We start from the raw sequence: 23,247 nt of genomic DNA, 5'->3' as shown, positions 1-23,247 counted from the left end.
GTGGTGTTTTATTTTTTGGTTATACAGAAGTTGTGTATTGAAATATAATCTAGTTCTGTTTTAAAAAAGTTTTAAAACCAAGCAAACCACATATACACAATGTGTTTGACTATTGTGTCTCTTTAAATCAATAACAGTTTCCCTTCCTTTCTTCTTCGTCTTTTTTTTTAATTTGCTTTATTCTATTTCCCGCATGCTAGATTTGGCTGATTGCTTCCTTGTGGTGAGGTTTAATTATTTTTATATTTTTATAGTATCAGTCCAAGGTCAGGCTTGACTTTACGGCAAGGCATTTTATAGGTGGTGCTGTGCCCTTCTTATTGTAGCACATCTGGGGACACATGTCTGGTTGTCCCCTTTTTTTTTTTTTTTTTTTCGAGATGGAGTCTCACTCTATCACCTAGGCTGGAGTGCAGTGGCATGATCTCGGCTCACTGAAACCTCTCCCTCTGGGTTCAAGCAGTTCTCCTGCCTCAGCCTCCCGAGTAGCTGGGACTACAGTCATGCACCACCACTCCTGGCTAATTTTTTATTTTTTGGTGGAGACAAGGCTTCATCATGTTGCCCAGGCTGGTGTCGAACTCCTGACCTCAAGTGATCTGCCCGCCGCCACCTGCCAGAGTGCTGGGATTACAGGCGTGAGCCACCACGCCCGGCCTGGTTGTCCTACTTTTAATGATGCTATGATTGATCAATGGGTCTGCATAGAATACTTCAATTTTGGGGATCCATAACATCATTTCCCTCTTTCTTTCTCTTTTTCTCTCTCTCTTTTTGCAGATGTTTAGTATGTTAGATATGTTAGTAGTTACTTAAGGGTAACTGTCCTCAAGGCAGAATGGAATCGAGTGTTTCTTCTGATAGCACTGTAAATTTTTCTTTTTCTATTGCTTTTCTAATCACTTCTGTGTGTGTGTCTGTGTGTGTGTGTGTGCTTTTTTCCTGTGTATTGTGTAATCTTTCCTGTATATTGTTTCTTCCCAGAACTTATCATAATATGGGGATTATAAATTTTTTTGATGTCAATATTAAGTGCAAAATATGTGTATTTAACATAAAATTTGGTTTATATCATTGACTTGAATTTTAAAATCAGAGGACACTTTCTCTTGGAAACAGGGTAAAATGACTTTTTATTTGTGTTGTTGATTTTTTTCAGGGGGTGGTGGTGGACTATATCTCCACATCACTGCATAAGTCTATTTTCTTGCCATTGGCATCAATGGCAAATACCCAGAAAACTTCTGAGAAAGCCAGGAATTGACATTCTCCCTGGAGAACACTATTCAGATATGAGCTTTCTGAATTTGGAAAAGGGCTTTATGTGCTTCACAAAGAAGCATGAGAATCAGGCTCCACAAATTTTAGGGGCAGAGAGTGAAGTCACAGGTCTCTGTTTTCTTTGACATGTGACTGGTCACTGGTCACAGCAAACCCTCTTGCATGTTGCCAGTTGCACTATTGGTGGCATCATTCCATCCTAACAAAAACAGAGGTGCACAAACCGCATACTACAGTGATAAGTCTGAACTGCATAAGCTGTATAAACAGCCATTTCACTGCTACATGGTCAAATAAGTATATATCAGGATGTGTTCTTACAGTGTTCCGTGACATGGTACAACCATTCTTATGATGCATCAAAAAGTTATTAATGTCAGTGACAAGGAGAAAGAGGTCCTATGATGCATCAAAAAGTTATTAATGTCAGTGACAAGGAGAAAGAGGTCCGAAGCTAGTGAGAGCAACGAGCCCTGAGTGCCACTGCACTGGTGCTAAGTAAGGCAGGCACACAGGGAAGCCCATCTCTCCTTTCGGGATAACTAAGAAGGCGTTGAGTGCATTACAGCTGCAGTGCTCTTGAGACAGCCGGGGAGAGTTAATGCCTCACAAAGTCCCTTCCATTTCCAGGGACTGATGGTGAGCCTCAGGGAACAGAGTTCCACCTTTAGTAGTGGAAACAGTGAGACAACCACTGATATGAGCGGATCACAGTCACCTTATAGTCACATGCCACAGGGGAGAGATGGCAGGCAGAATTTGACATAGCTCAGCGTGCACTCTATCTGGATAAATATAAGATGTGAAGGCTAATCAAGGACAAATGAAAACAGTATAAAGATACAGTGATTCTATTCCTCTTTAGGTGCCTCCAGCTGCAGTTTACTAACATATGGCTGGTGATTGTTGGTTTTTAAATCAAGGTTTGAAAGAACACTACTCCACCTTCCCACCAACTCCTACAGACACACACACACACAGACACACACACACACACACCCTGATTTGTCCTACTAGCTGGTGCTTAATGTAGATGCTATAAATGCAAAATGGCCTGACGTCAACTTACATATGGGGGTACTAATGCAAAACAGCTATTCTCAGGAAAGAGCAGAAAGAGGTGACCACCTCTGCATCTGTCCTACAGCCTGATCATCAGAGGTGGGTTTCCTGTGTACCTGGATTGTCAGAGATAGAAAGCAGGCAGTGAACGTACCTGTGGAGCTGGCTGCAGGGCTACCCTGAAGTACGGATTAGCTTTGGCTGTCTTCTAGTACTTAGCTGCAAGAGCAGCCACTCAATCAGCAGTGGCCACGTAGTATGTAGCAATTTTTGTGAAGAAAAATTAGCCTCCAGCAAAGGCAATCAGACAAGTTAAGATACCAAAGAAAAGTCAAGTTTTCATTTGTAAGCCTTAGAAAAAGACTAGCTGAAAGGTATGGGGGAATCTCAGGTCAGCTTTTCTCATCAAGTCTTTCTTAACTGCAGTCATAGGCATCATCCTCATGGAAATTTCTAACATAATCAGTGCTAACTCTACCTTTACTGTAGAAGACAGTTCTGGAATTCCAGCTGCTGTCCTTTGATAAACTGCCTTGCTCTAATTATTTTTATGTGAAGAATTACTGCTACATGGAGCTTAATCTTCCTGGTACCCAGTTGCTATCCATTTGGATGGAAATACACCAGTCATGATTTTGACAAACTTCAATTTAGTTACTCACTATGTTCTCTGAAATTCCATATCTCTTTGATAGCTGCATATGTTTATGCCATGCTATTTTTCTTCCCGAGGGGTAAATCTGCTTCTGTTAACCCTCTTCTCCTGGTGTTACTGCTGCCCCTACTGTAAGCTGATGTGTAGGTGTCCTCTTCAAAGCCACTGCTGACCACTGGGCTCTGCGTTCTTACAATAAGAGCAGTCTTCACTCTTTCCTTTCATGGGTGGTGCTTTCAGTGTAAATCCTGGTAGAGACTCCATGGCAGTTATGGTGAGACTTACACCTCCCTTGCTGGCAGTTGTGATAAGATATTGAATCCCAGCACAGATTACTCCTGACCTGTGTGTCACATATCCACAGGCCAGACCCAGATAACCAACACTGAAAGCATCTCGATAACTTTAGGCATAATGGTGGAGCCATGGCTGTTGCAGGTCTCTTAGGGTCCTCACCAAGAGCTGTCAAGACACCTGCTCTGCTTAAGCCTCTGCTTCCTGTCCATTCACTCGCTTTATACGAAAACTATGGCAAACATCAGATTAGGGGGTCATGGGCTTCAACTTTGTCTTCTCTAGAATGGCCAAGCAAATCAGCCTCCATGCTGGGGATACCTGTTTTCTTCTGCTGCTGTTTTTCCTCTTAAAGACTTAATATTTTAAGAGCAGTTTTAGGTTCACAGCAAAATTGAGAGGAAGGTACAGAGATTTCCCAAATGGTCCTTGCCCCTGTCCCTGCCCTTGCACAGCCTCCTCCATTATCAGCATTCCCTACCAGTGTGTTACATGTGTCACAACTGATGAACCTACATTGATAAAGTCACGTGAAGCCTATTGTTTACATTAGGATTCACCCTTGGTGTTGTACATTCCATGGGTTTGGACAAACGTATGCTGAAATATGTCCAACATTCCAATGTCATACAGAGTAGTCCTACTGTTCTAAAAATCCTCTGTGCTTTGCCTATTCATGTCTGCCATCCCGCAACCCTTCATCTGTTTACTATCTCCATAGTTTTGCCTCTCCCAAAATGCCATATAGTTGGAATTATATAGTATGTAGCCTTTTCAGTTTGACTTCTTTCATTTCATAACATGCATTTAAAGCTCCTCCATGTCATTTCATGATGCCGTAGCTCATTTCTTTTTAGCACTAAATAATCCATGGTATGGATATCCCAGAGTTCATCTATTCACCTGAGGAGGACATCTTTGTTCTTTATCAAGTTTTGGCAATTATGAATAAAGCTGCTGTAAATATCCATGTGTAGGTTTTTGTGTGAACCAAACTTTTTAGCTTCTTTGGGTAAATACCAAGGAGCTTGATAGCTAGATCTTACCGTAAAAGTATGCTTAGTTTTGTAAGAAACTGCCAAAGTATCTTCCAATGTAGTTACATTTATTCTGCTTTTGATAAATTCTGTGTCATCTTTTCAAAGTAGCTCAATTGTTATTTCTCCGGGAAGCCTTTCCTGCCAAGAGAGAGTTAACTATTCCCCCTCCCACATAAAATTTCCTTGGAGATAGATGTTGTTTTGCATCTACCTTTTCTATGTGCATCTCCCCTCCTAGATTATTGGCTCCTAAAGGTCAAATCTCAAGTATTATTTATCTTTATATCTCTAGCACTTAGGATGTGCCTGGCGTGCATAGTGTAGGTAATCAATCAGTGATTGTAAAGTGAATTAAACTGATTGATGTAATCAGTGGGCTTTTTAAGCTTGATATCATTACTTTAAAAAGGAAGAAACAAAACATGAAAGACCAAATCCATCTGTGAACCACCTTACCCCTATCCCAACTCTACTTCCCATATACATATTCACATACAATTTGACTGTGGACACTTGAAAGGTGCACTTTGTGGTTATGGAGCATTGACATACTCAAACATGAGAATTAAGGCTTCCTGTGCAATTCTGCAGTATTACCTAGGAATGAGCTGCTGGCTGGAAACTCTGCATATGGAGTTCAAAGCTACCTGTTCACAGACATGTGCCTGGGAATACGCTAAGGATTCTTCTGACCCCCTTAATAAAGTGGCTTCCTCACAACACCTGGCTTTCTACTTAATGGTGATAAAAGAGGCTTAATGAAAGTCAAAGCCAGCATTCATTCCCCTCTCTAACAATTTTTCACAGAATGTTGGCTTTTTCTCCAAGCTGTTGCTGGGTAGTGATATGGCATCATTGGGTTCAAAGGAATTCAATATAACAGCCTTATTAAAAGAAATCAACTAGACTGACAGAGGCAGATTGGATAAATGCTGAAATATTTGCATACTGGTGGAGAGTACAGATACTGACCTCTTAAATTGTTTCACGCACACTGATTTCAATTCAGGCTTAGTTTGATCTTTTAGATTTTTGCTTCCTTTATGGTTGAAAGGCATTTCATATTCATCTGACATGGTAATATGCATAATCTGTCAAAGCAGAAGCTTGTTCTATTGCTTTCTGTAGAGAATAGCTTGTCGTTTATGCTATATTCAGCAAACCACTGCTAGGTCAGCAGTGAACAGGGATGCTGAGAAAAAACTGGGCAGATAGTGGAGCTGATCAAAGCCTTTTAGGTGATCTTAAAAGTATGTTTTAGGTGTTTTTGATTCACAGAGACGGAAGTGACTTTAGAGAACATAAGTGGAAGTCGCTTGCCTTTGGGTCATGCCACAGAACATCCTTTTGAGGTACATAGGTACACAGGCGTCCCGTTTTTAAAAGTCATTCCAGAAGAAAATTCCATTATCAACATTTATCAAATGGAGTTGTTAATAACTTTCCCTAATAGAAAGATCTCTCTTAAATTGCAGCATTTTTCATATTGCAATTTCTCCGCTGACTTTTTTTTTTTCCCCACAGTGGAGATGAAAGAAACCATTCATCATCCTCTTATCACATAACAAATATATGAAGACTCTCTAAGTCACCACTAGGCATTGTCTTCGTTCTTTTCTCACTCCCAATGCACTAATCACCTTGATTATTGTCACAATCCCTGACAAGTTTCCCAAATCTACAAATATCAACTTTTGGAACATATTGTTTATGAGCACTTAGTGGTATGAGTAATGAGGTGGTGACTGCTTGGTTCTGGAGGGTTATATAGGGTGAATGTTTTTTCCAAATTGGATTTGCTTTAAGAAACCAAAATTTATTTAAACATCTATCATATGACAGGCACAGTGCTGATTTGTGCTGCCTGTGAGCTATGTTTACTTTAGATCATTCTGCCAGAATAAAGTTAATTCAACCTGGGGAGGTAGAGGAGTCAGAGTAGCCTTTTCAGAGCTTCAGTCCTCACAGACGCTGGGTGCAGGGGCTACATATTCGGGTCAGAACCACTGTGGCAAAGAGACAGCAGTTGAAGCTTTTCATATGTGTTTATTATACAAGTGACTATTTTACATAATTTCTTCTATCACCATGGAATTACAGAACACTGAGATGAAAGAACAAAAGATCATCTGAGCAAGTCCATCATATCAGGTTGGGTGATAGTTTGCCACCCAGGAAAGATCTCAGCTCCACAACTTACTAATAGTGGAACTTTGAGAAAGTTGCTTAACCTCTATGAACCTCAGTTTTCTTATTTATAAAGTGGGAATATTAATTAGCACATTGCAGTGTTTTCATGAAGATTTCAGTGAGATAATATATGCAAGTATGATAGCTATTATTAATTTATACAGTTTTATATGTGCTACTTGGAATTTTCTAGGAATGGAGTCCCTGTATCTATTTCCATGTTTCCTAGTATTTTATTAATCAGGTAACTAAGATTTCTTTCTTGTACTCAACTGAAATCTAACCAGTTTTGGGTGGTTTTGTTGTTGCTGACTTCCTTCCGTGTCCTCTAAGAACATAGAAAACTTGTTTCTGAACTTGTTAGTCAAATGTTTGAGTACTAGGAAGAGTAATAGGCAACTTTACATGTACCATACACACATTATCCAATTTAATCTGCTTCCCCCCTGTGAAACCATAGTATGGTGATAGAACAAGTCTTAGAGACACTGAGGAAGGTGCCTGGATGTCACATGGAGGGCCTGGATTCACTGCAGGTCTTTCTCCCCTTTCTACTTTGCTGCACTGCCCCAGGACACATATTCAGTCTTCACTTCTGCAGATTAAATAATCTCATTAAAAAAATTCAGTAACCAGCTATTGATTAGGGGAATAAGATAAAACTATTGTTTTTGAAATATAAATAATGTCACCAGCTTCAAATCCTTTTTGGAATGAATAATAATAATGATGATGTTGGGTTACATGTGAAAGGTGTGCTTTAAATATGAGTGGAAAATTAAACCAATGATTAGTAGTAGTAGGTTCAGATTATTTCAGTTTTGGTTAGTTTTTGCTGAGTTAGAAGGATTAATATTTTCCATATCATCACACCTTTACTTACTGGTTTAACAGGCTTTAACTCAACATGATCCTGGTAGTAGGAGTGTGTATCAAGTCCACCTATGAAATCAACTGAAAATATAACATAGGCCAATATGAATAAGTGTGTGAAAAATACACATAATATTAATGTTTCAGGTAGAATGCATAAGAACAAAGTTAACAAAAATATCTGTTCACCATAAAATGAAAAACTGTTTAGCAAAAAGGACTACCAAAAATATTGTCAATGAATCAAAAAGAGGAAATTTAAAAAATACACAAATAACCTGGATTCATAGGGTCTGAAAAATAAGTTGTTATTGGTTTCAGTAAAAAATGAAGTAATATTAAATAGCATGAGATTTTAAATAATGTGTTTGTCCTTAGGCATACAGACATGCCCTTTCTCCTTATATATCAAAAGATACACTGTCTCCTCTTGCTGCCAGAATCCTTTTTGTTTCCTTAAGAATATGTATTGTATCATTAGAAAGGCATTTGAGAAGCCACACAATGTATCTCCATGCCTTCTGTCCCCAAGCCACCCCCCAAAAATAAACATCTGCCTTTTGCAAAAGTTTTGTTTCCTGCCTAATGGCAGAGTAACTGGCTGTCTGTATAGACTTCTCATCTTTGTAATATTCTTTCCAGTTTCTTTTGGTTTTGATCAAAGCCTCAATCTTTTCTTCTCTCAAATCTAGTGTACATATATGATCTTTGTTTCTCCTGTTTCATAGTCCATTAAAGATACTAATTACTTTAAACCAAGCTTTGGTTGTATTATAGCACTCTAACATTAACAGGCATACAGATGTGTAGGAAAACTGAACTCTCAGGAGTGTGTGTGTGTGTGCGTGTGTGTGTGTAAATGCCAAGCAAGTTTGCTAAATGGAGGACATGTGTAGTATATTTTAGCCCAAATATTTGCCTCCATACAGAGTATCAGTTTTTGGCAAAAATTTTATAAAACAAAACCCATAAATAGTATCTGTTTATGATTCTTTTCACCAAATACCGACACTACAAAATTCTAAGTCTTCTCAAATCAACTTCTGTTCCTTCAGGTGCAGAAAATACATTTGTCCAATTAAAAACTGGGACTCCATTCTAAAATGTCTTTTCTCAAGTCAAGATATCTCAAAGGGAAATTATAAAATTAAAACATCAATTATTGTGCAACATTTTGAGTTCTCATTTGTCTTTTGCTTTTGTGAGGATATAGTTCAATGTTTTCTGTAACCTTTCAATTATGACAATTTATGAAGAGTTTTGAAAGTTTTTTTGGGGGGTGCTTTGGTTTGTTGAATAATCAATTTAAGTTTTGCAATTGATCTTGAATGTAATGCAATTAAAATGTAGAAGATTCGTTTATAAAAATGCAGACATTTTAAGAAACTTAGGTTGATTTACAAAGTAGTTTTCCAAAGGCCGAAATAGTCAGAACTCAGATTGATAAAGGGAAGGGAAGAGAGAAAATGTATTCTTTTATGTTGAAGTTCTTTTTGTTTTCAACATTGGCCTCATCACAAAAACATTCTATTTTATTTACTCTAAGTGTGTGTGTGTGTGTGTGTGTGTGTATATACACACACATACATTTTGAAGACACTTAGAATTTCTGTTTTCATCAGTAAAATAGTGCTGCTTTATTAGGATGCAATTGTAAGTTTCTTGTGCACTTGAATTCCAAATACAGTCCTGCTTTATTATTTTTTTTTAACCTAGTAAGAATATTTTTTTTTGTTTTTTTTAAGCCATATGTTGTACTTCACAAAATTTGTATTGTATTATTTCCACAAAATAAATAAATTTATCTTTAATATTTACTACTTAATTAGATTATGACAGGATTTAAAATAATATCAGAGTTTTGCCTTGGACAGAATGAACATCTAAAAGGCTTATGTTCGCTGGTCACGGTGACTCATGCATGTAATGCTAGCACTTTAGGAGGCCAAGGTGGGCAGATCATTTGAAGTCAGGAGTTTAAGACCAGCCTGGCCAACATGGTGAAACCCCGTTTCTATTAAAAATTAAAAATTTAGCTGGACATGGTGGCACATGCCTCTAATCCCAGCTACTCGGAGGCTGAGGCAGGAGAATTGCTTGAACCTAGGAGATGGAGGTTGCAGTGAGCCAAGATCATGCCACTGCACTCCAGCGTGGGCGACAGAGGGAGACTCTGTTTTCAAAAATAATAAAAATAAAAGAAACAAAAAATAAAATAAAAAAAAAAGGCTTATGCTAAGCCAGGTGCAGTGGCTTATGCCTGTAATCCCAGCACTTTGGGAGGCCAAGGCAGGTGGATTGCTTGAACTCAGGAGTTTGAGACCAGCTGGCCAACAATGGTGAAACACCATCCCCATTAAAAAAAAAATTCAAAAATTAGCTGGGTGTGGTGCCATGTGCCTGTAGTCCCAGCAACTTGGGAAGCTGAAGTGGAAGGATGGTTTGAGCCTACAAGACAGAGGTGGAGGTGGCAGTGAGCCCAGAATGTGCCACTGCACTCTAGCTTGGGAGACAAAGCCAGATCCTGTCTAAAAAACAAAACAAATAAACAAACAAATTTAAAAGGCTTATGCTAATCATATGAATTGGATTAAAAAAGTAAAATCATTTAAATAAGTTACTTGGTGGTCTGTTGAAAGCATCTGATAAACTAATATAATTCCAGTACTATAAACTGGTATATAAGACAGGTATCATTATTTTAACTCTGAGAAATTCTTCTCCTAATGTGTCGGTGCATTAACCTACACTTCCAGCTGCTCTCCACTGACCCTACCAGCTGGATATGGTGGGAAGAGCTGCTGGTAGGAGCTGTAAATTGCAGTGCCTCTCCCACATCCACCTGAGATTGGAAGGAGTTAGCCATCTCCACTACTCCTACTGAAGTAGGTATCTTTCTCAGTGATCAGGTTGCATACTGCCTTTGAAAGGAAGATGCTAGTTATGTTTTGTCTTTTAAGTTTTGGAGAAAAGAGAGTGGTATTGTTGGTTTTCTTACAGATTTAACCATACAGTTAAAAGAGAATTCTAAAAAAAAAAAAAAAAAGGATTCTGTTGATTGCTCAGGCATCTCGCATACCTTGATAAGACTATGATAGAAATGGGAAGAATTGCCTACATGCCCATTCTAGATTTTCCTAATACAACTATCAATAGTAATATTTCATTTGAAAACTAAAAAATGCAGGACAAAGTCTAAACCAGATAAAGTGCCAGGGCAATTTGTGTAAGTAAGGACTGTTTTAACCAAATTAGGACATCTGATCCCTGCAATTGATGGCACTATAAATCAGCCACACCTATGTGTTTTTTCTTTCTTTCTTTTTTAAATTGTTATTAGTTATTTGTTTTTTTCTTTCTTTTTAATTGTTATTTGTTTTTCGGCTATACCTTCTCTGCATATCAGAAACCTAGCATGATGTAAATGCTGTAAACTCTAGAAATAAAATGTCACATACAGGTAAGACTTAAATGATCAGATTCTAGAACTAGACAAGACTACAAAAAATTTAACTATTAAGGAGGAATCATTGAAAAGTAAGTAATAAAGAAACTGAAATATCAAGAATTCTTCACGGATGGGACAGAGAAATGAGGCTTTTTGGCCACGTAAGCCACCAAGTCCTCAAGATGAGGATGTTTTCATATTAAAAATTAGTTTGTCATGCATGCATCAATATTTTCCATTTGCTAGAGTGGGATGACAGTTCAAGTAAAAGGGCAAATGAAAGTGTACACAGAGGGCGAGTTTACAGATTATGAAAGCTTTTTAAAAATGACATCAAGTGCTTTAAAAACAAAGAAATTTTAAAAGTAGAAGATTTAACAAAAGATTTAACAAAAAACAACTCATTAGGAAAGACCTTCAGTTTTTAATTATGTTTGGGGAAAGGCAGTCCTATTATACCGATAAGAAAGTAAAGCAACTCTGCATTTTTAAATTCACTTTCTTGAGAAAGATAGGAAAAGAGAAGATGCTGAATTAAGTACTTTCTTCAGTGGAAATAAGGGTGTGAATTTCAATGAAACACGAAAATGAACAGAAAAGGCATGGACAGGTTTTCAGAAGTATTAGAAAAGGAAGATTGGAATTAAAAACATCCAAGGAAATCTGTAGTTATAATAGCAAGAACACTATACAGGGATCTTCAGCAGAAGAGATGGAGCAACAGAAGGAAGCATCAGGGCACAGCTTGCTGGGAGCCTGCAGGACAGTGAAATTGAGTTCCATGTACTTTGATTATTAGATCCTGGAAGTGAAAAATATATTTTAGAAAAAATAACAACACAATTAAGGGTTGGCATCAACTGTCCAGAAAAGTCAGCCACACAGAGGGCCACTCTCTACACCCATTCTCAGAACCTGAGGTGTTACCATCAAAGTTCCCCTGGGGAGAGACTGTAGCCAGGAAACCCCATTGTTTGCAGTCCTTTCAAATCTTCTTCCTGTGCCAACTTCCAGCAGCACAGCCAAGCAACTTCTTGGAAGAAATAATATTACTTGTAACAAAATATCTTTGTGGTTACTCGCTCTAGCCATCACCAATTCCTGACAAGGATTCTCACAGAACCAAAGAAATTACAGAGCTACTTTAGATTTATAGCAGCATCCTACTGTGCAAATACAGACTTGTATTCTACTTGTAAAAAATACACCACCAATAGCAACTTTTGTTTGTCTACAGGACACTCTGGGTCACAAACAAAGTTTCCATTAGATAATTCAGTGCTACTGATTCAGTTCCCCACTCAGCCATGGCAAATCTGATTGACTTTATGCAGAATCAAAGGGGAACTCAAGGCAATTGATTCTCCTTCATCCCTTGCTACTGTTCAGGAGGCAACATGTGCAAGGTGGCTGGCTGTCAACCCGGCAGCTTCCTATGAGAAATAGTTCACTACATGTCACATGAAGTTGAAGATGTAGCCCTTCGGGGGCTATGGGAAGAGTCACCCTCAGCTCTGAGAAATTTCCTGTGCTCCTCAGAGGCAGTCTAAGTGCTAATGTTTCTCTTCTCTTATGGAAATGCTTGCTGCTTATTGTAAATCCAGAATCGATACTTGGATTCTCCTCTGTGGGCTGGTGTCTATTTCCCTGTACATTTATGCACATCTCCTCAGATTTTCAAGATTCTGCTGAGCTGAAAGCTCAGAACATAGGCATGAAGATGTCAATTAACACCATTAGATGAAGAAAGAGAGGTTGGAATTGGGCAAATCCAAGCAATATCTTCTTTTTTTCATCTAGACATTACATTAGTAATGCCTCTGGTTTTATAAAGTATGGCAACTTTACACAATTTAAATTTTAACTTATTTTTCAAGTCTGATCTTAAACATATTTTCAAATTTGATAAGTACTTTGCTTTCATCTTTGAAAAGATACTTTTCAGTTGTAAATCACTTCTAATACACAGAAAAATGTAGAATATAAAATAGCAGATGCTTGTGTTTCCTCTTTAGGATTAAATATTTTTAGCTATATTTCCTTCAAATTTCTTTTTATTTTAAGAAATACTGGCCAGGTGCGGTGGCTCACTCGTGCAATCCCAGCACTTTGGGAGGCCGAGGTGGGCAGATCATGAGGTCGAGAGATGGAGACCATCCTGGCCAACACGGTGAAACCCTGTCTCAACTAAAAATACAAAAATTAGCTGGGTAGGGTGGTGTGTGCCTGTATTCCCAGCTATTCGGGAGGCTGAGGCAGGAAAATTGCTTGAACCCAGGAGGAGGAGGTTGCAGTGAGCCGAGATTACGCCACTGCACTCCAGCCTGGGCGACAGAGTGAGACTCTGTATCAAAAAAAAAAAAAAAAAAAAAAAAAAAAATGGTGTACCAAATCACAGATATAGGTAAAACTCTCTCCTTCATCCTCTTGACTTGATTTTATACATCAGGCAGATCTTTTTTTGAATTCCAGCTCTACACTTATTAGCTTTGTAACTGTGGGCAAATTATTTAACTTCTAAGTAGCAGTTGCTCACATGGGCAAGCTGCTTGCTCTAGTTATCTATTGCTGTATAGCACACAACCACATAATGGTGTCTTAAAACAATAATCACCATTTGTTTTGCTCATGAATTGGTACATCGAGCAGAGTGTAGCAGGAAAGGTTTATTTTTGCTAAACACAATGTTAGCTGGGGCACAGGAGGCTGCAGCAGCAGCTTATGAGGCGGTGCACTCACATGGCAGGCAAGTCAGGACAGGCTGTTGGCTGTTTGCTTAGCTGGGGCTGAGGGCTGGAGACCTTGTTGCTCTCCACAAGGGCCTTTCCATGTGGCCTGGGCTTCCTTGCAAAATGATAGTTGAGTTTAAGGGTTAGTAACCAAATATAGCCAGGCAGAAGCTGTGTCGCCTTCTATGATCAGGCCTGAAAAGTCACTCAGAGCCACTTCCACCAAACTCGATTAGTTAGGACAGCTGCCAAGCCTGCTTGGGCTTAAGAGGCAGAACAGCAACTCCACTTCTTGATGGGGAAGTTAGGCAGGAAATATTGTTGTGACCATTATTAGCAATTAAATTCTTCTACAATGACTTGTACTAATAGTGACTTCCAATGGGTTTACTATGAAGACTGACAAGAAAAATGTATACTATATGCAGGATAGTGCCTGGCTAGCCCTTGGAAGGAGCTCAAATATATTAATTTAATTCTTTTTCTTCACTAGAACTTTAGTTCATGTTTGTTTCCCCAAAGCAGATGTCACAGGACTGCAGAAGTCCTAGGCATTCAGCAAGTGTTTGCTTTTTCAGTGAAGGAGGGGAAGGGGTTAATAATTGTAAGGTTTTGAGAATATTTAGTCATGGCTCTTATTATCTTTAGGATCACAGTAGTCATGGCTCTTATTATCTTTAGGATCACAGATCTCTTATAATCTTGTAAAACTTGAGGAACCCCTTTGTAGAAAGTGCACATTTGGCCGGGTGCGGTGGCTCACGCCTGTAATCCCAGCACTTTGGGAGGCCGAGGTGGGTGCATCACGAGGTCAGGAGATCGAGACTATCCTGGCTCACACGGTGAAACCCCGTCTCTACTAAAAATACAAAAAATTAGCCGGCGTGGTGGCGGGCGCCTGTAGTCCCAGCTACTCGGGAGGCTGAGGCAGGAGAATGGCGTGAACCCAGGAGGTGGAGTTTGCAGTGAGCCGAGATCGTACCACTGCACTCCAGCCTGGGTGACAGAGCAAGACACCGACTCCAAAAAAAAAAAAAAAAAAAAAGTGCACACTTCTGTATCCATTAAATGATTTTATTTCGTTCATAGCCCATTACATTTATGGACTCCAGGTTAAGAGCCTCAGATTGAGAGTTTTGCCTCTGACTTGGATACACTTAAAGTGAAAACGTGCCATTTCCAGTGAGTTCAAGCCGTCATTTATGTCCCATGTTTAACTATATTCACCAAATAATTAACCAGGATGTAGGCATTTTGTTTCACTCCAGCTATGTTGCACACTGCCTCGTCACCGAATTTAGGAGCACAGAGCCCCTATAACATTGTGTTTAGGTCAGAGAAAAGACAAGACTCAGGAAGCTGAGGGACAATTAACACATTTATTCTGAGGTTGCTTTCTAGTCCATCATTGTTCCTGCTATGTAGGTATTAGGCTTTTCTAATCAGCATTTATTTTACAAGTTGCCAAGTCCAGCAATAACGTCTTAAAGAAACATCTGAAGAACTCAAATATGGGGACAGTTACACTGTGATTTGCTTGTTCCGTGATATAAATTCATAAGGAAAAAGCTGGGGAAGAGGCTTGACATCAACTTAGTTCACACAGAGAGACCCTTCAAAGACTGCAGAGAGGAGTTCGCAGCATCCCACCATAATGAGGGCTTTTAGGAGAGACCAGTTATTTCAGAGGTAGCTGGCAATTAAATCCTGCTGCTGTTATGAGAGAACGAGCTACTCTGCAGTGTCACTGATCTGTTGCTGTCTCCTGTCTGAACAATCTGAGCATTCAGTAGGCACGGCCTGCTGTGTCAAAACACAGGCCACAGTTGGGGCTGCTTATGGCATACCTAGTGGCTGCCAGGGCACCGTGACGGCTCTGCTGGGCACAGTGCACTTCACAGTGCCTTAAAACATTGCTTATGTCCCAGGGGTGGTTGGGGCTGTGCTACCCCCTGCCTGAAATAACTTTGTGACCCCGAAGAGTTGTCCAAGCAGGCAGATGATGCCCAAGTGCCAGCTTTATGACTATTTATGGTTGTTTTCTTTATGCTTCAGGAAATTTAAAATCTCCTCCACCTTTCAGAAGGCATGTGAAATTGAAGAGAAGCACATGAGACCAATGAACTGCTCCATGTTAAGCCAGTTCCAGCTGAAAGAAATAGAATATGCAGTCCCAGAGGCTGCATTGTCCAGATCAGAGTTTCCCAACATTTTTTACCTCTTTCTACTTGGCAATACTATGCAAAATGGATGCTTCCACTCTATCTTGTCCCCCTCAGTCTCAGGTACTTATGTGAAGAACCGATACAGTTCAATTGTCCTTGATGGCAACTTGTTCTGACAAACACTGAGTGCAATCCCCAAGAGGCTGGAGGGTCTGGAATCCTCCCCAGCTCTGTCTCAGATCCTCATTCTTCCTCATTGTGAGGAGTGAGAAGGGAGGCAATAAGAGACCCGTGGTCTTCAAACTGGAGAAGATGTGCCCCAGGTGAATGTAAGACCTCACAAATGGTGTGTAGGCATGGCAGAGTGTTCAATTTCAAGAGACTCAATTCCAAAATTTATGTGCCTTTGAAAAAGTATGGCCATTCTGGACCTTGCTTCTCTCATTCCTTTCTATAATCATCTTCTTTCCACTTTGCAAGGAGAAGTATTTATCTCAGCCATCTGGAACCTTAGCTTGGTGCATCATCCTGGCAGAACAAGCCTTCGGGTCACCAAACAAAGTGGTAGTTTTAATTTTGTATGCTGATATTAACAAAGTAATAGCTACTAATAAAAAGGTAGCTGGCTTTCAATCTTTTGCTTCCAAAAAAATTGAAGAAGAACCTCATCACTAGTAGCACTTTAAAAATAACTTTAGATGATAGGTCACCATGTATTTTTGGGCACAAAGCTCAGCCTCTTTATCTACAGGGTCAACCTTCTGCACATGTTGTATCTCCTTCCCTGCTTTATTTTTTTCTCTTTTATACTTGTCACTACTTACTATGCAATATTGTATATTTTACTTAAAAAATTCATGTGTTGTCAGACTACCTCATTACAAGTTAAGCTTCATAAGGGAAAAATCTTTGTCGGTCTTCTATATAGTTTTGCTCCCTGCTATAACCCTCAAACCTAGAACAATGTCTAGTACAAAGCAGGTCCTAAAAAGTACTTGGAGAAGGAGGGAATTTTAAAAAATTGAGGGACATTGTTACAGCAAATTTCTTCCCATTCTCCTATTTTTTCTGTGAATGAGGTTTCTATAAATAAATACTAGCACCAAATATTGGTAGTATTTGAGGTAGCCCATCATTCTAGCAATAGCTAATATTCATCCATGAAGACATGAACTGATTGAAACAAAACTGCTGCATTCATTTCATTAAGAGGTGCTTTTCCAATAAATATTTCATTTTATGTTTAGGACTTATTCATCAAGATTTGTAATAAATTTATGTTTGCTCAATCATGTTGATGGCCAATAATTGAAATTATATTCCCATCCAAAGAAGAAATTAAACACTTAAAAATTTCCAGTTTACAGGGAAAATTAATTTTTGGGGGTGAATAAATCTGAAAAGATTTGCAAGCCACCACACTGATTTCAGTAAAAGGTAATTGAGAAAAATTAAATATGTCTAAATGAATGGGAGAATATAAAAGATTAATGGATTTTGAAACTCAGTATTTTAAAATACCAATTGATCTTTGGAGCAATTAATCTATGAATTCAAAGAAAGCCCAATAAAAATTTCAGCAGTTTAATAAAAATGCTGATTTCTAAAATTTATGTGAGAAGGCAAAGACTCAAGATAAGACAATATTGAAGAAGAACAAGGTTGAAGAACTTATACTACCAGATATCAAGACTTTTTTTCAAGTAAATTACAGTAATTAAGAGAGTATGCCATTACATAAGAAAGGACAATAGATAAATGAAACGATAGAGTTAAAAAATAAATCTACTTGATTTATGACAAAAGTGTCATCATAGGCCAACAGGGAAACAATAGTTTTATATATATGTTTCAATGGGTTTTTGGCAAACAGGTGGTGTTTAGTTACACAGGTAAGTTCTTTAGTGATGATTTCTGAGATTTTGGTACACCCATCACCCAGGTAGTATACACTGTGCCCAATGTGTAGTCATTTATCCCTCACCCACTCCCACCTTTCCCCCCATTTCCCAAAGTCCATTATGTCGTTCTTACGCCTTTGAGTCCTCATAGCCTAGCTCCCATTTATAAGTGAAAACATACAATGCTTGGTTCTCCATTCCTGAGTTACTTCACTTAGAATAATAATCTCCAATTCCATCCAGATTATTTTGTTCCCTCTTATGGCTGAGTAATATTCCATGGTGTATATATATATATTTTATACCATATAAATATATAATATACTGTATAAATATAAAAATATAAATATATATATTTTAAATGTTTTCTTTGTGTGTGTGTGTATATATACACACATAGATATATACATATATACACACATACACACACACACACACACACAAATATATGCCACATTTTCCTTATGCACTTGTTGACTGATGGGCATTTGGACTGGCTCCATATTTTTGCAATTGTGAGTTTTGCTGCTATAAACATGTATGTCAAGTGTCCTTTTCATATAATGACTTTTCCTCTGGGTAGATACCCAGTAGTGGGATTGCTGGATCAAATGGCAGATCTATTTTTAGTTCTTTACGAAATCTTCACACTATTTTCCATAGTGGTTGTACTAGTTTACATTTCCACCAGCAGTGTAAAAGTGTTCCCTTTTCACCACATCCATGTCAACATCTATTCTTTTTTGATTTTTAAATTATGACTATTCTTGCAAGAGTAAGGTGGTATCACATTGTAATTTTGATTTGCATTTCCCTGATAATCAGTGAGGTTGAGCATTTTTTCATATGTTTGTTGACAATTTGCATATCTTCTTTTTAGAATTGCCTATTCATGTCTTAGCCCACTTTCTGATGGATTTGTTTGTTTGTTCTTTTCCTGCTGATTAGTTTGAGTTCCTTGTAGATCTTGGAGATTAGTCATTTGTCGGATGCGTAATTTGCAAAGATTTTCTCCAGCTCTGTGGGTTGTCTGCTTACTCTGCTAATTATTTCTTTTGCTGTGCAGAAACTTTAGTTTTATTAAGTCCCATCTATTTATCTTAGTTTTTGTTGCATTTGCTTTTGGGTTCTTGGTATGAAGTCTTTGCCTAAGTCAATGTCTAGAAGGGTTTTTCCAATATTATCTTCTAGAATTTCTATGGTTTCAGGTCTTAGATTTAATTCTTTGATTCATCTTGAGTTGCTTTTTATATGTATAAGTTGAAAGATGAGGATCCAGTTTCATTCTTCTACCTGTGAGTTATCATTTATCTCAGCACCATTTGTTGAATAGGGTGTCTTTTCCCCACTTAATGTTTTTGTTTGCTTTGTTGAAGGTCAGTTGGCTGTAAGTATTTGGCTTTGTTTCTGTGTTCTCTATTCTGTTCCATTGGTCTATGTGCCTATTTTTATATCAGTACCATGCTGTTTTAGTGACTATAGCCTTGTAGCATAGTCTGAAGTCAGATAATGTGATGCCCCAGATTTGTTATTTTTGCTTAATCTGGCTTGGGTGTGTGGGCTCTTTTTTGGTTCCATGTGGATTTTAGGATTTTTTTCTTTTCTTTTCTTTTTGGTTCTGTGAAGAATGATGATGGTATTGTGATGGGAATTGCATTGAATTTGTAGATTGCTTTTGGGAGTATGGTGATTTCACAGTATTGATTCCATGTATCCATGAGCATGGGGTGTATTTCCATTTGTGTCATCTATAATTTCTTTCAGCAGTGTCTTGTGGTTTTCATTGTAGAGGTCTTTCACTTCCTTGGTTAGGTATATTGTTAGGTATATATATACATATATATATGGCAGCTAGTGTAAAAGGGATTGAGTTCTTATTTGATTCACAGCTTCATTGCTGTTGGTATATAGCACTGCTACTGATTTGTGTATTTTTTATCCTCAAACTTTACTGAATTTATTTATCAGTTCTAGGATCTTTTTGGGTTAGTCTGTAGGCTTTTCTAGGTATGTGATCATATCAACAGTGAGCAGTGATGGTTTGACTGTCTCTTTACTAATTTGGATGCCTTCTATTTCTTTCTCTTGTCTAATTGCTCTAAGACTTCCAGTACTGTGTTGAACAGAAGTGGTGAAAACGGGCATCCTTATCTTGTTCCAGTTCTCATGGGGAAAGCTTTCAACATTTCCCCATTCAGTATAGTGTTGACTGTGGGTTTGTCATACATGGCTTTTATGACCTTAAGGTATGTCTCTTCTATGCCAATTTTGCTGAGAGTTTCAATCATAAAGGGATGCTGGATTTTGCCAAATGTTTTTTTCTGCATCTATTGACATGATCATGTGATTTGTGTTTTTAATTAATTCTGTTTGCGTGGTGTATCACATTTATTGACTTGTGTATGTTAAACCATCTCTGTGTCCCTGGTATGAAACCCACTTGATTATGGTGGATTATCTTTTTAATATGCTGTTGGATTTGGTTAGCTAGCATTTTGTTGAGCATTTTTGCATCTATGTTTATCAAGGTATTGGTCTGTAGTTTTTGTTGTTATTATATCCTTTCCTGATTTTGGTATTAGGGTGATAGTGGCTTCATAGAATGATTTAGGAAGAATTTCCTCTTTCTCTATCTTGTGGAATAGTGTCAATAGGATTTGTACCAATTCTTTGAATGGCTGATAGAATTCAGCTATGATTCCATCTGGTCCTGGACTTTTTTTTAATTGGTATTTTTTTTTTTTTAATTATCATTTCAATCTTGCTGCTTGTTATTGGTCTGCTCAGGGTTTCTAGTTCTTCCTGGTTTAATCTAGGAGGGTTGCATATTTCTAGGAATTTATCCATCTTTTCTAGGTTTTCTAGTTTGTACACATAAAAGTGTTCATAGTAACCTTGAATAATCTTTGTCTGTGTTATTCTTTGTAATATCTCCCATTTTGTTTCTAATTGAGCTTATTTGGATTTTCTGTCTTTTCTTGGTTAAATTTGCTAATGATCTGTCAATCTTATTTATCTTTTCAAAGAACCAGCTTTTTGTTTCACTTATCTTTTGTATTTTTTTTCAATATATTTGGTTCTGCTCCAATCATCATTATTTCTTCTGCAGGGTTTGGGTTTGGTTTGTTGTTCTTTTTCTAGCTCCTTCAGGTGTGACCTGAGATTGTCTATTTGTGCTCTTTCAGACTTTTTGATGTAGGCATTTAATGCTTTAAACTTTCCTTTAGAATTGCTTTTGCTGTATCCCAGAGGCTTTGATAGGTTGTGTTACTATTATTGTTCAGTTCAAATAATTTTTAAGTTTCCATCTTGATTTCATTGTTGACCCAGCAATGATTTAGGAGTAGATTATTTAATTTCTATATATTTGCAGGGTTTTGAGTCTTCCTTTTGCAATTGATACCCAATTTTATTCCACTGTGGTCTGAGAGAGTACTTGATATAATTTCAATTTTTGTAAATTTGTTGAGACTTGTTTTGTGGACTATCTTATGGTCTACCTTGGAGAATGTTCCATGTGCTTATGAATAGAATGTACATTCTGCAGTTGTTGCATAGAATGTTTTGTAAATATCTGTTAAGTTCATTTGTTCCTAGGGTATAGTTTAAGTCCACTGTTTCTGTGTTGACTTTCTGTCTATATGACCTGCCTAGTGCTGTCTGTGGAGTATTGAAGTCCCCCACCATTATCGTGTTGCTATCTATCTCATTTCTGAGGTCTAGTAGTTACTATTTTATAAATTTGTGAGTTTCAGTGTTAGATGCATATATATTTAGAATTGTAATATTTTCCTGTTGGACTAGTCCTTTATCATAATATAATGTACCTCTTTGTCTTTTTTTTTAAAATTAAACTGTTGTTGCTTTAAAGTTTGTTTTGTCTGATATAAAAAACAGCTACTCCTGCTCACTTTTGGTGTCCATTTGCATGGAATATCTTTTTCCACCTCTTTGCCTTAAGTTTACGTGAGTCCTTATGTGTTAGGCAAATTTCTTGAAGACAGAAGAGACTTGGTTGGTGAATTCTTACCCATTCTGCCATTCTGTATTTTTTAAGTGGAGCATTCAGGCCATTTACAATCAACACTAGTATTGAGATATAAGGTACTATTCTATTCGTCATGCTAGTTGTTGCCTGAATACCTTGCTTTTTTTCTATTGTGTTATTGTTTTATAGGTCCTGTTAGATTTATGCTTTCAGAAGGTTCTATTTTGATGTATTTTGAGGTTTTGTTTCAAGATTTAGAGCTCCTTTGAACAGTTCTTGTAGTGTTGGCTGGGTAGTGGCAGATTCTCTCAGCATTTTTTTGTCTGAAAAGACTATATCTTTTTTTCATTTATGAAGCTTGGTTTGTTGGATACAAAATTCTCGGCTGATAATTGTTTTAAGGAGGCTAAAGATAGGACCCCACTTCCTTCTAGCTTATAGTTTCTGCTGAGAAATCTGCTCTTAATCTGATAGGTTTTCCTTTATAGGTTACCTGATGCTTTTGCCTCACAGTTCTTAAGATTCTTTCCTTTGTGTTGACTTTAGATAGCCTGATGACTATGTGCCTAGGCAATTATCTTTTTGCAATGAATTTCCTGGGTGTTCTTTGAGTTTTTTTGTATTTGGATGTCTAGATCTGTAGCAAGGCCAGAAAATTTTTCCTCACTGATTCCCTCAAATATGTTTTCTAACTTTTAGATTTCTCTTCTTCCCCAGGAACACCAATTATTCTTATGTTTGGTTGTTTAACATAGTCCCAAACTCCTTAGAGGTTCATTTTTTTCTGATTTTTTCTTTGTTTTTGTTAGATTGGATTAATGCAAAAGCCTTGTCTTTGAGCTCTGAAGTTCTTTCTTGTACTTCTTTGATTTTATTGCTGAGATTTTCCAGTGTATTTTGCATTTCTCTAAGTGTGTTCTTCATTTCCAGAAATTGTGATTGTTTTAAAATTTATGCATTCTATTTCTCTGGAGATTTTTCCATCCATATCCAGTAACATTTAAAAATTTCCTTAAGTTGTACTTCACCTTTCTCTGATGCCTCCTTGAATAGCCTAATAATCAACCTTCTGAATTATTTTTCTGGCAATACAGATATTTCTTGTTGGTTTGGATCCATATTGCTGGTGAGCTAGTGTGATCCTTTGGGGGTAGTAAAGAACCTTGTTTTGTCATATTACCAGAATTGTTTTTCTGGTTCTTTCTTATTTGCGTGGACTATGTCAGAGGGAAGATCTGGGGCTCAAGTTCTGCTGTTCAGATTCTTTTGTTTCATGGGGTGCTTGCCTTGATTTGGTGCTCTCCCTCTACCCGTAGGGATGGGGCTTCCTAAGAGCCTGACTATAGTGATTGTTGTTTCTCTTTGGGTCTAGTCATCCAGAAGAGCTACTGGGTTCTGGGCTGGTACTGGGGTGTGTCTGCAAAGAGTCCTATGATGTGAACTGTCTTCAGGTTGCTTGGCCATGGTTACTAGCAACTGCTCCAGTGGAGGCAGCGGGGCAGTGAAGTGGACTCTGTGTGGGACCTTGGTTATGGTTTTGTTTAGTGCACTGCTTCTCTTGAATGTCGGTTGTGCTGGCAGTAAAGTTGTCACATGGAAAGACTCAGGACCTCTGGTTAGC

At 37.9% G+C, this 23,247-nt stretch overlaps 1 protein-coding gene across 4 annotated transcripts in view; it reads right to left on the bottom strand.

Annotated features, from left to right (window-relative positions):
* Positions 1-23,247, bottom strand: part of NKAIN3 (sodium/potassium transporting ATPase interacting 3) — a 764,304-nt gene that overhangs the window by 41,664 nt on the left and 699,393 nt on the right. Inside the window, exon 6 of one of the 4 annotated variants that reach the window (XM_073018120.1) lies at positions 7,406-7,476. The exons of 2 other annotated variants lie outside the window; for them this stretch is intronic. In XM_073018120.1, the coding sequence (XP_072874221.1) occupies positions 7,406-7,476 (71 nt within the window). Of the gene's footprint in view, positions 1-7,405; positions 7,477-14,939; positions 16,280-23,247 lie in introns of those variants that run through there. One more of the 4 variants, XM_073018121.1, reaches the window with a different exon arrangement.

The sequence above is a fragment of the Chlorocebus sabaeus genome, chromosome 8 (genome assembly GCF_047675955.1).
Source record: "Chlorocebus sabaeus isolate Y175 chromosome 8, mChlSab1.0.hap1, whole genome shotgun sequence".
NCBI classification, from domain to species: domain Eukaryota; kingdom Metazoa; phylum Chordata; class Mammalia; order Primates; family Cercopithecidae; genus Chlorocebus; species Chlorocebus sabaeus.
This window is presented reverse-complemented; position numbering and strand designations above follow the sequence as displayed.